The 15,286-nt window shown below is 38.6% G+C and overlaps 1 protein-coding gene across 2 annotated transcripts in view; it reads left to right on the top strand.

Moving 5' to 3' along the window:
• Positions 1–5,673, top strand: part of LOC134060366 (zinc finger FYVE domain-containing protein 9-like) — a 75,041-nt gene extending 69,368 nt beyond the window's left edge. For both annotated transcript variants that reach the window (XM_062517057.1, XM_062517064.1), the window contains 4 exons: positions 543–705; positions 880–985; positions 1,117–1,293; positions 3,934–5,673. In XM_062517057.1, the coding sequence (XP_062373041.1) occupies positions 543–705; positions 880–985; positions 1,117–1,293; positions 3,934–4,104 (617 nt within the window). In that variant the 3' untranslated portion in view covers positions 4,105–5,673. The remainder of the gene's footprint in view (positions 1–542; positions 706–879; positions 986–1,116; positions 1,294–3,933) is intronic.
• Positions 5,674–15,286: the final 9,613 nt, after the last annotated feature.

Here is a 15,286-nt window from a genome sequence, read left to right as displayed (position 1 = left end):
AGTACAGCCACTGAGTTGGAAGCACTGAAATGGAAATTTAACACGTCAATCATCTGTGGAACGGGTAGGACTCGAAAAACTCAAGCCAATTATATTCAAAACCACCTAGCAGCATTGGAGAGTACATTCGTCAATCAAACAGTCGTACTGGAACTATGGCTTTTCATTTTTTACAGCTCTACCCCTGTCAAGAGTGCCAAGCCTGGCTCGCTCTCAGGCATCTGAATTTTCGCTTGTGTATGATTGCGCGTCTATGTTCTTCAAATGGGTGGAGTTAGGGCCAGCGAGGGTAGGACTATTTGAGATTTTTATTGAGGTGTTTTCAAAATCTGCTGGCCATTTTGCGAATCCCATACCTCACCTTTTAAATACTTTAACCAACAAGGTGAACAAAGATACGGTTGAAACCACTCAATTAATTACAGCAAATTAAGACATTAAGGAGTCACATTCAAAATACTACATAACACAAAAGATAGTTATTAACTGGAAAAGTCCACAGGGCCTGACCCTGAATTACAGACATATTTGGTAATTTTCAGACGGAGTTATGGTGCAGATCACCACAGAGACTATGGAAGAGCTACGACAGGCCTTGAAAGACATGAAGGACTACAGTATACCCTGCGGCAAGATTGAACTGGATGAAAACCAGAAGCATGTTCATATTCATTGGACAGAAGATGATCAAAACTTCAACAGCGGGTGGGCACATACTGTATGACCATGCATCAAGGAATCCACAAATAATTGAATAAATGACTGTACTAGTGAAGGTCCCTCAAAGGAGATACAACTTAGCATGCTTACCCATGAGTGTTTCATTGGCAGTGATAATATGCAAATATCTTATTTTTATTGTATTTGCACTCATCATAGCATCATCAGTCCCATTGATGGAAAGTCCATGGAATCCATCAATTGCATGAATATTTTCCATGGTGCTGAGTACAAAGCCAACGGGAAAGTCATTCGCTGGACAGAGGTAATGCAATCCGCTACATCACCAATAGAGAACTCATACTGTACAATTAATTGATGGGAATCATTAGAAATATGATTTATCTTTGAACTGTCAGTACTATCACTGTGTGTTTGTGTATGTGTATGGTACAGGTGTTCTTCTTGCAGAATCAAGACCAGTCCTATATCCTCAGTGACCCGGCTGAACATAGTCGTCTTACAGAGAGTGTTGCACGAGCCTTCTGCATGGGTCTATGCCCACATCTGAAAATGCTGAAGGAAGGTGGCATGGACAAATTGGGCTTACGTGTCACAGTAGACTCAGATCAGGTCAGTGGCTATTCAACATGGGTGTAAGTGTAACTGTGTAGGTCTTGTCAAAGTTAACACTTAATCATACAGTGCCCTCCACATCTATTGGCATTTTATTAGTAGATGAGTAAAAATCTGAGACCAAGTTTAATACTCAATGGATTTTTGTCATTTTTTGTCCCTGGGCTCCATTGGTTTAGTTGTGACTCAAAAGTGGGTCGCAGAACCGTTCTGGGGTACGTTTCTAGAAAAGTTAGCAACAACGTTGCTGAGCCATCATGGTACAACGCAACTGGCAATCAAACAACTATGTTCTGTTGCCTGTACGATTTTATTTTCCCTATAACCGTACAACATTACATGTCATCAGCAGAGCTACAGTGGGGAGAACATGTATTTGATACCATGCTAAAGTTGCCTAAAAAGATGAATACAATTGCTCTTAAAGGGATAGTTCGGGTTTTAAGACACGAAGTTATATGGGTTCCCTGTCAGCAACGTTGTGCATCAGCACTGACTTACCCCCCGACAGCGTCCTGTGAGCCGAGATCCAGCCGGTTTTTGATCGTTTTTGATGCTGAAGAAAGTAGTCCGGCAAGTTTCTGGGGTCACGAAAGTAAAGTGTTTTTCTTCTCAAAACCATATGCGTTGAAAAGAGTGATATATTTGCAACACAAAAACGTTGTCCAGCTGTCAGTAGCGCGCAGTGATAGGAATCGAGAAAAATAGTGCCAAGATAACGAGGTTTGAATTTTTCCTGGACAACATTTTTGTGGTGCAAATATATCACTCTTTTGAACACGTATTCACATCCTTACTAATCATTAGTGCATATGTAAAAACTATTAAATAATGAATAGTATTTCATTAACAAAATGTTATTGCATGTTATATTAAGTATTAGCAACAATTTATACATATTTTAGAAATAGGCTTATTCACTATGAACAAACTAATCATAACTTTGTGAACAAATGCTTAAGTGATGATAAATTATGCATGAACAATTAATTACTAATGATGAGCAAACCGTTAACTAATAGTTAACAAATGCTTAATAGATGATGAATTGTGTGTAGTTATTATAAAGTGTTACCGAGTTCTCAACGGGTCAGGTCGGCCCGACAAACCCGACGGGACCCGCGGGTTCGGGCCGGGTTCGGGTCAAAAATATTTATATTATAAGCAGATGACTCGGGTCGGGTCGGTCCTCGGGCTTAATATTTTCCGCTCTGTGAAAAAAAAAAGATTAATCATCGCTATTTACCGCGAATCATCATGAATTTCCCCTTGGGGATCAATAAAGTATCTATCTATCTATACTGTAGGCTAAGTCTGGCTGCTGCATGCAACGTGCATGCAATCATGGAGCGGGGGCAGACGTGACGCTATTGTGTTGGGAGATGGAAGGACAGAGCTTGCAGCAACGCTGCCATGCGTTGCACCAACATTTATGAGTTCCTGTGCAAGTTCTAAGAAGCCGTCTCCTTGAACAAAATAAATGGCAGTAGATTGTTGCCGGGCTATACGTCTTTGTGAATAGCTAACAACTCATTGCCATTGTAGTGAAGCGTACGAAGCGCTTATTGTTCTATCATGCTCTGTGGATGATTCTGCCTTTCTTATAGCAAGAACAGTAAGTTTTCCCATTTATATCATGTTTCTATTGTGGAAAATAGCGTTTCACTAGGTTTTTACGTGGGTTAGGTAGGGTAGGCCACTGCACATAATTGTGCCCTTAACGACCGCCCGTCTCCATAACATGGGAAAACTCGACCGCCGGCGTCGGACCACGGGCCGGGTTCGGGTAGGTAATTAATATTTATGTGTCGGGTTACATTGGGCTCGGGCTTTGAAAGCACAGGCCGGGTCAGGTCGGGCTGTAATTTTCAGGCCCGTTGAGAACTCTAATGTACAGTAGTTACAGGTGTTTGGGAACACCAGCATAAACATTTTTAGTAAGAAAATCTACTTTGGCGCCCCCCTCTGGTGAAACAGTATGGCATTTTGCAAGCCATTAACTCTGATAGCTACTTGAATTGAATGGAATGGCTATATCTTAATTATCATATTACAAATATAAGCAGAAATTCCTAGTACCTAGAAAATGGAAAGGATGCCAAATACGTAAGGGATAACGGCCGACGAGGTGACCGGTTCGATGGAAATAATGGCTAGGTGGAGGTCTAGAGCTCCAGCGACGTGCGAAGCACGTTACCTCCGCCGTGCCATTATTTCCATCGAACCGGTCGACCTCGAAGGCCGTTATCCCGCTTATCTCCCGTTTGTATTCATCCCATGTATATTTATTCTACCGTTGCCACTTGTGTAGTGTTAATTACAGTGCATGAAAATGCACTGTACTGTTCTTCCTCGGTCTTCTTCTTATTACAGTGCATGAAAATGCACTGTACTGTTCTTCCTCGGTCTTCTTCTTCTTCTTCTTCTTATTAGAGTGCATTAAAATGCACTCTATACTGTTAAGTGACGACTGCATGAAACCAACATTTCTATTTGACTACATGGGAGAATTCAGAGATCAACTTCATGAAACTGTCTGGCCTGTTAAACCAGAACTGTATGTGCTAATTATTTTGAATGATAGTTGTTTGTTGATAATATGCTGAAGTAAATAAAAGTATTTATGTGTGCCATCAGGTGGGGTACTTGGTTGGAAGTAATGGACAACCATTATTGTCGCAATACCAAGCGATACTGAACGATCTGGACTCTGTTCTGATACCGGTGATCCATAGTAGTGTCTGCCAGCTGAACGAAGGCCCAGTAGTGATGGAACTTATCTTCTACATCCTCGATATTATCTTTTAATCAGCAACAATGACAAAAAACTAACAGACATCTTGGGACCATTTCTATATTTGTTGAATCAACGTCCACAGCTTCAAACGTGGGTCTCTTACATGTGCTGAAAATGGATCAACAGTCAATTTTCTTTCTGATTAGAGGAAGAAAACACTTCATTGTCTTGGAGAGACATTTGGAGAGATTATGCTTTCTCTCTATATGAGTATGGATTGAAGAGAAAAAAAGATGCAAAGACAATTGTTTGCTCTTTCCTTTCCATTTGATTCAACAGTGCCCAAGCTTGTTTTTCCTTCTTCTTTTTTATTCCTTTCATCATTACTTAATAACATGCCCCCTGCTAAGCTTTATAAAAAATGGGGCTTATTTTAACATGTGGGTTTTGTAGTTCAATAAATTATATTCACTGTCTAAATTGTGTATTGGAGAACTGCACATCCTTCACAGACAATGTATTTGTGATAGTGTGTGTTTGTGATATGTAAAGAAGTTCCTTTACTTTCTCTTAGTGCTGACCAAAAATGTATATCACAGTATTTTTCAAAATGGTTTTCAAAAAACGATTTCACTGTATACAACTGTTTTTTTTGTTTGTTTTTTTCATGCATAATCACCGCAATTTCTACTGCTGGTTGAGCAAAGAATTACTGCAGTAGATTGATTTAGGATGGTCTATTTCACTGTCATGATGAGTGAATATTGTAGCATAATCCGGTAACACTTTCTAATAACTACACAAAATTATTCATTTATTAAGCATTTGTTGCCTATTAGTTAATGGTTTGTTCATCATTAGTAATTTATTGTTCATACATAATTTATCATCAGTAAAGCATTTGTTCACAATGTTATATATGGTTTGTTCATAGTAAGTAAAACATGTTTGCAAATACATGATTTATACCTCATAAATACTGAAACAACCAGTTACAAACTATTTGTAAATGCTTTGATCATCATTTGTAAAGTATTTCTTCTATGTTAATTCATGATTAACTCAGGAGTTACAAGTGGTTAGTTAATGATATTTGTGAACCCATCTAAAGTGAGGACTTTTTATGCCATGCTATACATTTGCAAGTAATTTGTAAAGACTACATTGACATTCATTCATTTAGCTGACAATTTTATCCAGAGCGACATACACATGTCAATTAATCGAACCCCCAACTTCGCAGATTTCTGCATGCTAGCCCTACTCCTTAACCACTACACTAACTCCACTGTTATGTTAAAGTAGATGGGATCTTCTTTTAGTTATTTTAAGAGAACTACTTTTCTGTTATGTGTATGATATGACTACATTTGATATAGCACTAAGCAGCACATTGATACAATAGTTAGAGAGTAGTAGTAGTAGTATGTACTGTATATAAGTAATTGACTGCAAAGTATACTGAAGTGAAGTTAACCTAGTAAAGACATTGTCACTTTACTCTGGTGTTTATTAATTGTTGTGAAGTGAAGCACACAGTATCTGCCCAGTTAAAAACAAATATATACAATTATGTAAGATTGTTTTCTTCTACACACTGTTAAGCATTTGTAAACTGCTATTAAATGCTGTATTCTTCATTTTAAAGCATCATTCCTACATTAACTTTCATCTGTAAATCATGTGCATACAATTATGAATGGTTTGTTCATAGTAAACACACGTCTCTATTTTATGTTACTGAACTGATAGTAGAAACAGTGTTGAGCAGACTGGATATTAAGGAGTATGGCTAGCATGCAGTAAGCCAAAGAGTTGGGGGTTCAATCCCCGGTCTCCACCATTGGGGCCTTGCTCTTTAACTTCATTGATCGTGCAAGTCACTTTGGATGAAAGTCTCTGCTAAATACATTGATGCAAATATAACCTTTATAACTCATTTGTAAATGTGTAGCATGGCATATCAGTCCTCACTTTAGATGGGATCACAAATATCATTAACTAAGTTGCAGCGTTCATCTGGTGCTAATCTGGTGCCGAGATAACGCAAGTCAACGGTAATATCCAGCCTGCCACTGAAAACAGTCTTAACCCTCTGGAGTCTAAATCCCCCCCTGTGGATTTGAAAAACTGTTCAAAACACACATCTCCATCTCTGCTAGTTTTTGTCCTAGAAACATATAAGTGACACCATTAGAAACCCCTTCATCAACTAGTTTCCAAATATATCTGTTTTAAAAGAGAATGTGTCAATGGGGCTTTGTAAAAACAATAAAAGAAAATCCTAGGATTTCAGTCCTCTCACCTGCAGCAGGCCCATTCAAAAAGCCCATTGAACTTAATTTACATTTGAAAGAGTAGTAAATTTGTAGTAAAACTACATAACATTTTTTAATGTTCTTTTTACTTACAGAGCCAACACCGTTGTTTTCAAGGCTCAAACTTCAAAAGTCTTAGCTCGATACATTTATAGTGTGTTTTCTACCTTTGAACTTGGACCTTTGAAAATCGTTTTTTAAATAGGCTAGTGTTTATACTGAATTATAATAAAAAGTTATTTCATTACATCCACTTTACTCTCATACAATTATTGTGGAGGATCTCTGGAATATAACCATATGTGCCATTTTTGCATAGACGTATTCAGTTAGATGAAAAAAATCTCAAGGTATAGCTGACTGCCTCAAAGTGCCTGAAAAGGCCCCGGACCTCCAAGTGTTAACTAATAGGTAACAAATGCTTAATAAATGATTAATTGTGTATAGTTATTATAACGTGTTACCCATAATCTCACACTAGTAGTAAATACAGGTTTGCATGGCCTCAGAAAATGATTCTGTTTACAAAGCAGAGCCACTCATGATTCTACTGAAGTGAGGAATCAGAAGGCAAAGAAAATGGCTGCGTTTCCCAGATTCGTTAAGAAGCTCTTAAGTGCTAAGAACTTCTTAGGAATGCTCTAAGAATGCTCCTAAGAAGTTCTAGCACTTAAGAGCTTCTTAACGAATCTGGGAAACCCGGCCACTTGCAGTCAAAATACAGAACTTTTACTGTGCAAATTTCACAAACTACTTTTATAAAACCCAATACAAAAAGTAGTGCAACTTGCAATAATTATGCCTTTAGTTCAAGTTCAAGCCCGGGTACATTACACAGTATTGAAGTACATCTAAAAAGGAAATGTAAGCCAAGTGTGACTTACTGAAGAGATAATTTGCATTAATATGGGCTTGAAAGTAAAACCTCATCACTAACATGCTAGGCCTATCAGAAACATGCCATATTGCTATTTACATACTAACCCATGTAATGTTAATTGTAAGCTAACGTTAACAGAATTCATGTGGAATTCTTGTTAGCCTACCATGAGGTTAGGTTGGGTTCGCTAGGCAAAACGTTAACAAACAGTTTTTTTGGTGCACTGATGACAGTCAGGATCATGTCTAACTAGCCACCTAGTATTGTTCAGTTCATGTATATAACATACTTTACTTGCTACTTGGATAATTTCAGCTAAGGTGAGATATATGATAAGATCATTAATCTTTACTGTGTTCAGTGGGTTGTTAACTACTGGCATCACCTAGCCAGCTAGTTACAGCTGTTTAACAATCTCGAAACTATAGAATTTTATTCAGTGTCCGTGCTGGAAAATCCCTTTTAATGCCGTAAATCCCTTTACCTTAAATATAAAAACATTTTCTGTGCAACACCCTTAAATAAATCCCTTACCTATAAGGAAAAATGAAGACTTAAGGGTTATACTTTAAGGGAAAGACATCTAGTGTTTTGTGCAACCAGAGCACTACTGTTTACGCCTCACCACCAGACCATGTTTAGAAGCACAATATTGAAAAGGGTCCCTTCTGAAAGTGTTGTGCAGCGCAGCATTCCGAATGCTGTGTAATACACCAGTATGGTGGTATATTAAATAATCATAGCATAACAAAAATATACACCGGTATTCGGTGTGAACCGGTATACAGCCCAGGGATGCGTTTCCCGATAACGATGGATAGACACTCTTACGAGGGTTTTCTACGATTCATCTTAAGATCGAGATCTTAGGCTATGTAACATATTAGGCTTCGGCTAGCTTACTCCTACATCGTTCATGCCAGTTCTTTGCTAACCTACTTGTGAGAGCACGGTGTGCTGCCTGTGCAATAATGTTTCGAGTTGTCACGTTTGAATAAAGAGGTTGATAAGAAAATGAGGAAATGTGTAGCGGAGAGATTCTATGAAGCTACTGCTTGTAAACAGTCTTTTTTTAATAAACTTCCTGTGCATTTCCAAAGTTCTCAGTATCTGGTTTTAAATGTCAGGACCCTCAGAAGTCTACCAATGCAGTGTGGAGTTACTTGGAACCGTTTTAATGGTTTAAAAATAGCGATTTAACTGCATAGGCTACGTGATGCCCAATCTAATAGATTCAAGCCTACTGCAAGCTCGGCTGAAAACGGTGGACTTCGGAATGCTGGGGGGTGAGCGAAGACGCACCTTCAACACGTGTGAGTACTTCGCAACATATTTCGGTACAGTTAAGGTCAATTTCACACCGGAATTCTCCTTTAAATAACATAGCCTAGGCTTAGATTTTGACGCAGCACAGACTATAGCCACATATTCCTTTCTCTATTTTTACCTCATTTGCCTAATAAAAAATAAAAAATAAAAGGCTACACAAAAAGATAATGGCAAACTTGTTTGTAGGCTATTTTTGTCTGGTTTTGATAACATCATTATGTCCATTGAATGAATGCTATTTTGCACGCTAAAATCTGAATCATCTGAAGTAAATACAATAAAGAATGGTAACGTAAATTGGATCATTATAATCTTAGTTGTAATCCCCCTGCATATCCTGCTGGTGACTCCACTGAGGCATAGCGTTAAGACGCTCTTAGTCAGCAACGAGAACTCTGGAACACTCGTAGATCTAGTGTTTTCACGATGCTCTTAAGTTACAATGGTTTCGGGAAACAGTCGGAAAACCTTAACCCAGCTAACAATTTCTGGTTAGGAGAACGTTTTTAGAACGTTTTTTTCTTGGTTAGGGGAACGTCGCCTGAAAGTTGCGAAAGTTGCCCCATGGTTCCCCAGGAAAGTTTTCCCGACGAAAATACAACGTTTTTTTCTGGTTATTTATTTTGGTTAGCAGAACGTTCTCCTATACCCTTTAGGGAACGTTACAATATTTGGTTGCATTAACGTTCCCCTAACCTCCCAGCAACAAAGTGTAAAGGGGAAAAAAATATGTGGATTTATCCTGACATCCAGACACGGCTCCGCTGTACACTTGCCGTCTGCGACGATAGACTATCTGTGACCTGGGAGAGCGAACGTGATGATTAAAGGGACACTTCACCGATTAGCATTAAGCTTTGTTTCTTCGTCGCAGTTCAGCAAGCAGCTAACGGTAAGTGAAGAAATATACGAGTAGTGAATTGTCATTGCCTTAAAGGGACTCTTCACCGATTAGCATTAAGCTTTGTATCTTTAGAAAACCAGTCATGTTTTTGAATGGTCATGCACCATTCCCTCAGTTTGCCTTGAGATGGGAGAAATACAGATTTCAATGTTGGACTTCCTGCTTTCAATGATGTAAAAATCATCATTTTACATCATTGAAAGCAGGAAGTCCTATTCATGGGTTTCATTGAAATCCGTACACCATACCTAGTGTGAAGCATGGTAGGGGCAACATTATGTTGTGGGGATGTTTCTCTTCAGTGGGGACTGGGCAATTGGTCAGGATAGGAGGGAAACTGGATGCTGCCAAGTACACCCAAATGATTGAGGAAAACCTGCGTCCCTCTGCTAGACAGCTGAATATGGGCAGGTCATTCGCCTTCCAACGCGGAAATGATCCTAAACATACTGCCAAAAGAACAAAGTAGTGGCTTAAGGATAGGATGGTGAATATCCTTGAGTGGCAAAATCAGAGCCCTGACTTAAATCCTATAGAAAATCTGTGGATTGACTTGAAGAGAGCAGTCCATCGCCATTCCCTACAGAATTTGACTGAATTTTAACAATTCTGCATGGAAGATTGGGCAAATATTCCCCAATCTAGGTGTGCAAAGCTAAAATAGAGACATATTCAGACAGATTGAGGGCTGTAATGAAAGCAAAAGGAAGCTATACAAAGTATCATGTCAGGGGTATGATGACTTTTCCAACCCTGTTATTCTAGTTTTTAATTTTTTATTAATTTTCAGAACTGTTGACTGTTTTCATTATTTTGATGTTGTACAGCTAAATTTGTGAATAAAACTGAAAAAGATTGTTTTTAAAATGGGTTTTGATTTCAGGCTGTAAGACAAAAAAAGTAACTATTTCAAAAGGGTATGATGACTTTCTATAGGCACTGTACATACCAAAATGTTTTGAATTTTTAGCTATTGATTTAAGATTAGGAAATACCAGTCTTTCTGTTATAGGCCTCCATAAGCTCTTAAAGAGGCCTTCTAGTAACTTTCATCTATGCTTGCAGACATGTTACATCAAAAGACACTATTATGCTAGGATGAAAGACCATTCAAAAGATTTTAAAGCTAAATTAAAGCTTAAAGCATAATTGATATAATTCTAATAAATGATCCTGACTAAGACATTCTGGCATCTTTCCAAATGATGTGAGTAATCACTGTGCTGTAGCTACAGTCAGGGGCGCCTGCAGGAATTAATCTTATGGTACGCAAGCCCATCTACAGAACCCCCCCTCCACACACACACACACACGTCCGCAACAAAATGCTAAAAGCGTTGACAATATTTGTCCGTTTCCCAGTATTAGGTTTGTTCATTTGTCAGCTAAAACGTAGCCTACATAGTACCAAAGATCCTTCATTGCTCCGCTTTAACCCTCTCTGATAGTACTAATAACATCCACATGCAATATCTTATAATAAAAACGCCTGACAAGGACGTATTCGTTTGGAAAAAAGCCATGTTAAGGCTAAAGTTACTTTTAGTTTTGTTAAACTTAAGCTTAATGTTGTCTGCCTTGTTCTTGCCCAACTGAAACAACCCCTTACTTTGCTGCCTCCATAATTCTGTTTGTGTTATGTTATACCATGACATGAGTCTTGAGTAAGTGAATTAGCTTAACATTGTGTGCTGATAACCAGCAAATATAGCCTAGTAAAAGAAAACAACAAGTAGCCTTTTGCGTGCCTGCGTGTGTATTCTTGCTCCTGCTCAAACAAAAAGTTTGCACGTGCATAGTTCTGTATCAAAATTATTTTGAGAATGTGTTGTTGTTTTTTTTAAAAAAAGAAAATCCATGTTAACTTTGTTCAACTGGTTAATGGAAAGACATATGATCTGGGAAAGTCCAACAGTCAGTTACTGGGCTGTAGCTTGCTCAAAACAGTATGTCCATGGGCAATGGACAGTGGACAAAGTATCCGCTCACCTGCCTTGACTCACATATGAACTTCAGTCACATTCCATCCTTAATCCATATGGTTTATTATGATGTTAGTCCACCCTTTGCAGCAATCACAACTTGGAACAGGAAAATCTGCTGCAGCATTTTACCTACTGTAGATCTCAATTACTGTGTCCTCAAAAGTTTCAGGACCTGTATGTGTATATTAGCTTTGGCTTAGCATAGATGTTTACAGTTTTTCTCAAATGCTAAAACACAAAAGCCAATTCTCTAAACCAAACGACCAGTTGTCTAAACACATTTACTAAATCTAGCCATAATTTTTCAATACCATAAACACATTTCACATGAAGACACAATTCACAAAACACAATCCTCCGTACTCATAAATCTAAGCACATTTTTCCTTGCTAAAACACATGTTGCAAAACATACTCTCAAATGAAAGCTCAAGTGATGCAAAATGCTTGCCACAGTCAGCAATAACTGAACACAATGAACACACCTGGCGTCAGTTATTACACACAACGACTCAAAATTGAAGACACTTGTTGCTAATGCGCACAGTGACTGTGGTGTGTGTGTGTGTGGTGTGAATGAAGAAAATAAAAGAACTTCACACCCTGATCAAGAGTACTGTTGTGTGCAATAGATTCTGTTTTTTTTGCATTGAGTTGTGTTACAGTAGTGTAGGCCTACTTGCAGAATTTTCTGTACTCTTCATATGAAACACAACTCTAAATGAAGAGCTCTTTTCCAAAACACTATAAATCCATTTTTGAAAACATTACTGTACTGTAACAAATCATGTTACTGTATTTACAGTAATTGTGTGTTTCAGGTAATATCAATAAAAATGCAGTTGTTTTGTTTTTATTGAGTAAAGATAAATTACTGTAACTAAACATAACCCAATACAGTTTCACTGAGATTACTTGAAAAACTAAATTTGAAAAATATATTTATGAAAATGCATTAGTAAAATGGTGGATATAGCGTTTTGGAAAAGAACTCTTCAAATGCCTAATCCTCTGCAAAGATCTAAGAATATCCATTACTCTAAAGTTTTTAAAAAAATATGCATTGGCAGTTATGAAACAAAGAACCTTCTCACAAATTGAGCATTGTGTTTTCAATTGTTTTGCTGTAGTGTGTAATGATGTGTATAGTGTTTACATTTTTGAAAGCTTCAAGCTGCTCTTTTGGTGTGAAAGTTTGAGTTTTGAAGTGAGAAGGTGTGGTTGTGCTTATGTAGCTTTAGAAAAGGGTATTGTGTTTAGACATTGGGGAACATGGAGGAAATATTTGTGAAATGTGTTTTAGCATTTGAGAAAAACTGTAATGGTTACATGTTATGTTTATAGGATTTAGCAGGCACTTTTGTCCAAAGTGGCATACAAATAACAGCAATTCAGCCAGGAATACTCAGAGACATAACTGAAGTTAACAAATATTTTAATCCGTCAAAGGCTTTACAAAAGACATAAGCAATGAATGAATACCAAATAAATGGATAGAAATAAGCAACAATGAGAGTCTTTGGCGTAGGCCCCGTCCTAGGTCCAGACCCTGGCAAATCCTGCTGGAACGAGATGGCAGGGGCAAAGCCTACTGTACCCCCAAAGATAAGATAAGGTTACCCACTGGAAAGCTTACATGTAGCTGGATCATCTTCACTGAAATAAGGACAAAGCCTACTCCCAAAGATAAAATAAAGTTACCCACTGGAAAGCTTAGCTGGATCGTCTTCACTGAAATAAAGAACAACGATATTAAACAGCTTATGTTTTATTATCCTGTTAAAACTGAAAGAAGAGCGAGAGAATGTAAGTATATAAAGAAAGTAATATATTGGCATAGAAGCCTTTGCCGATTGACATCACTCGTCCATCTTTAGATTTGAAAATCTCCAGGGCAGTTTCTTAGCTACGGGCCAAGTGATCTTGATGAATATAATGAATGATTAGAAGACATGTGATACTACAAGTAAATGAAAATGATAAGGAGTCGATGACTTAAAATAACAACTCATAAATCTTATAACTCATACATGACTAACCTGGAAAGGGGCATCAAGAAGGCCAAGCACCCTTTAATGGTTTTGTACAACTGAAGTCAAGTCCAGTCGAGTCAAGTTGTTGTACGAGTAGAAGGCCCGAGTTGGCCGTGAGTTGATTGATGGTGATTGATAATGATGATGACTGTGGAGTGATAAGTGATTAATGACAGTTGAGGAGTGATTTCATGATCATATGAGACTGTAGAAAAGGCAGTGAGGACATGGGATAATTTACTAATGCTTGGACCCATTATTTACGGTGCTGGCTGTGCGAGGTGAGGTAATTCTTGGGTCCAGTATGAAGCAAAGAGCTGAGTAAAGTAAAATTGAGTTTAGTAAATCAGAAACTTTACAAAGTAGCAAAAGGAATCTCATCCAACACGCATTAATATAATGCCTCTGGGAAAAGCAAAAGCAAGTCCATGCATAACTATGCGATATGCCAAAAACAACAGAGCAGATAAGTATTTGATGGAACATGGCCACTTGTGGGCATTTAATTATAGGCCTATGATATTAAGGATTTTCACGAGCCGGAAAGATACCACCAGCTAGTTAATACTATGGATGTAATGGTGATGCTATGCAATAGAATACGATGGCGTGACTAATTGAATAAACTAATGCAATGACGAGATAGAAAGCATATGGTCAAGCAATAGTGCAGGATCCCAAGATTCGTGGGAGAAACTAATATGGTAACTCAACACCTGAGTACACCTTAAGCCTGAGACATGATCTTAAGAAAAGTTCTGCAATGTATGCCCTCTTTACATTGAAGACTGTACACAAATTTGCAAAGTTGTTTACCAAGATAGGCACCTTACACAGCATGATTCAGTTGACGGGAGCACACCGTGACTCCTGTACGACTCTCAATCTGTCCAGCCTTGGAATTTAGTCAGCAATTGTGTAATCTCATGAACAGAGGCTACAGTGTAAGGCCAACATTAGCCTGAGAGAACCCAGATAAATGCCTGCGAACATGGACCTTCTCTGCAGGCCAGTCTGGCTGGTGTTTTAACACGATTCAGACTGGAGAACGTCGCCCTGATGACCGATGTCCAGGCTATGTTTCATCAAGTGAAGGTGTCGGGGAGACATGTGAATTTCCTTTGTTTTCTATGGTGGCCAGAAGGGGATACGACACAAAGCCCAGTGGAACATAGAATGAAGGTGCACATCTTTGGAGCCTTCTCATCGCCGAGCTCTGCAAACTACGCTTTAAGGAGGACTGCGCCCACATACTAGACGTGGAATTCTGTCAATAGTTGGTCCCGTCTATGACCCGTTGGGGTTTTTATCTCCTTTCACCTTGCTGCCGAAGTTGCTGTTGCAAGAAATGTGCCGAAGAAATATGTCTTGGGATGAGCCTATACCACAGACACTTCTACATCAATGTCAGGTTGTCAGACTTGGAGAAGGTGGCGAAGCTTCAGGTGAGCGCTGTATCAAGCCAAAGGGGTTCGGAAGATCTGCGAGTGCACAGCTACATCATTTTGCAGATGCTAGCAGCTATGGTTATGGCACAGTGTCCTACCTAAGGCTGGTGAATCAAGATGAGCAAGTGCATGTTGCATTTATGTCAGGCAAAGCCAGGGTTGCACCATTAAAACAGACAACAATCCCTCGTCTTGAGCTCACAGCTGCAGTGTTGGCTGTTAAGGTCAATCGAATGCTGAAGAAGGAGCTGTCACTGCGATTGGAGGAGTCACATTTCTGGACAGACAGTCAGACCGTCTTGAAATACATCAACAATGAGACAAAATGCTTTCATACCCTTGTTGCTAACCGAGTG

Source organism: Sardina pilchardus, chromosome 2 (assembly GCF_963854185.1).
Source record: "Sardina pilchardus chromosome 2, fSarPil1.1, whole genome shotgun sequence".
Lineage (NCBI taxonomy): Eukaryota > Metazoa > Chordata > Actinopteri > Clupeiformes > Clupeidae > Sardina > Sardina pilchardus.
The sequence above is the reverse complement of the archived record's forward strand: the minus strand, read 5'-3'. Positions and strand labels throughout refer to the sequence as shown.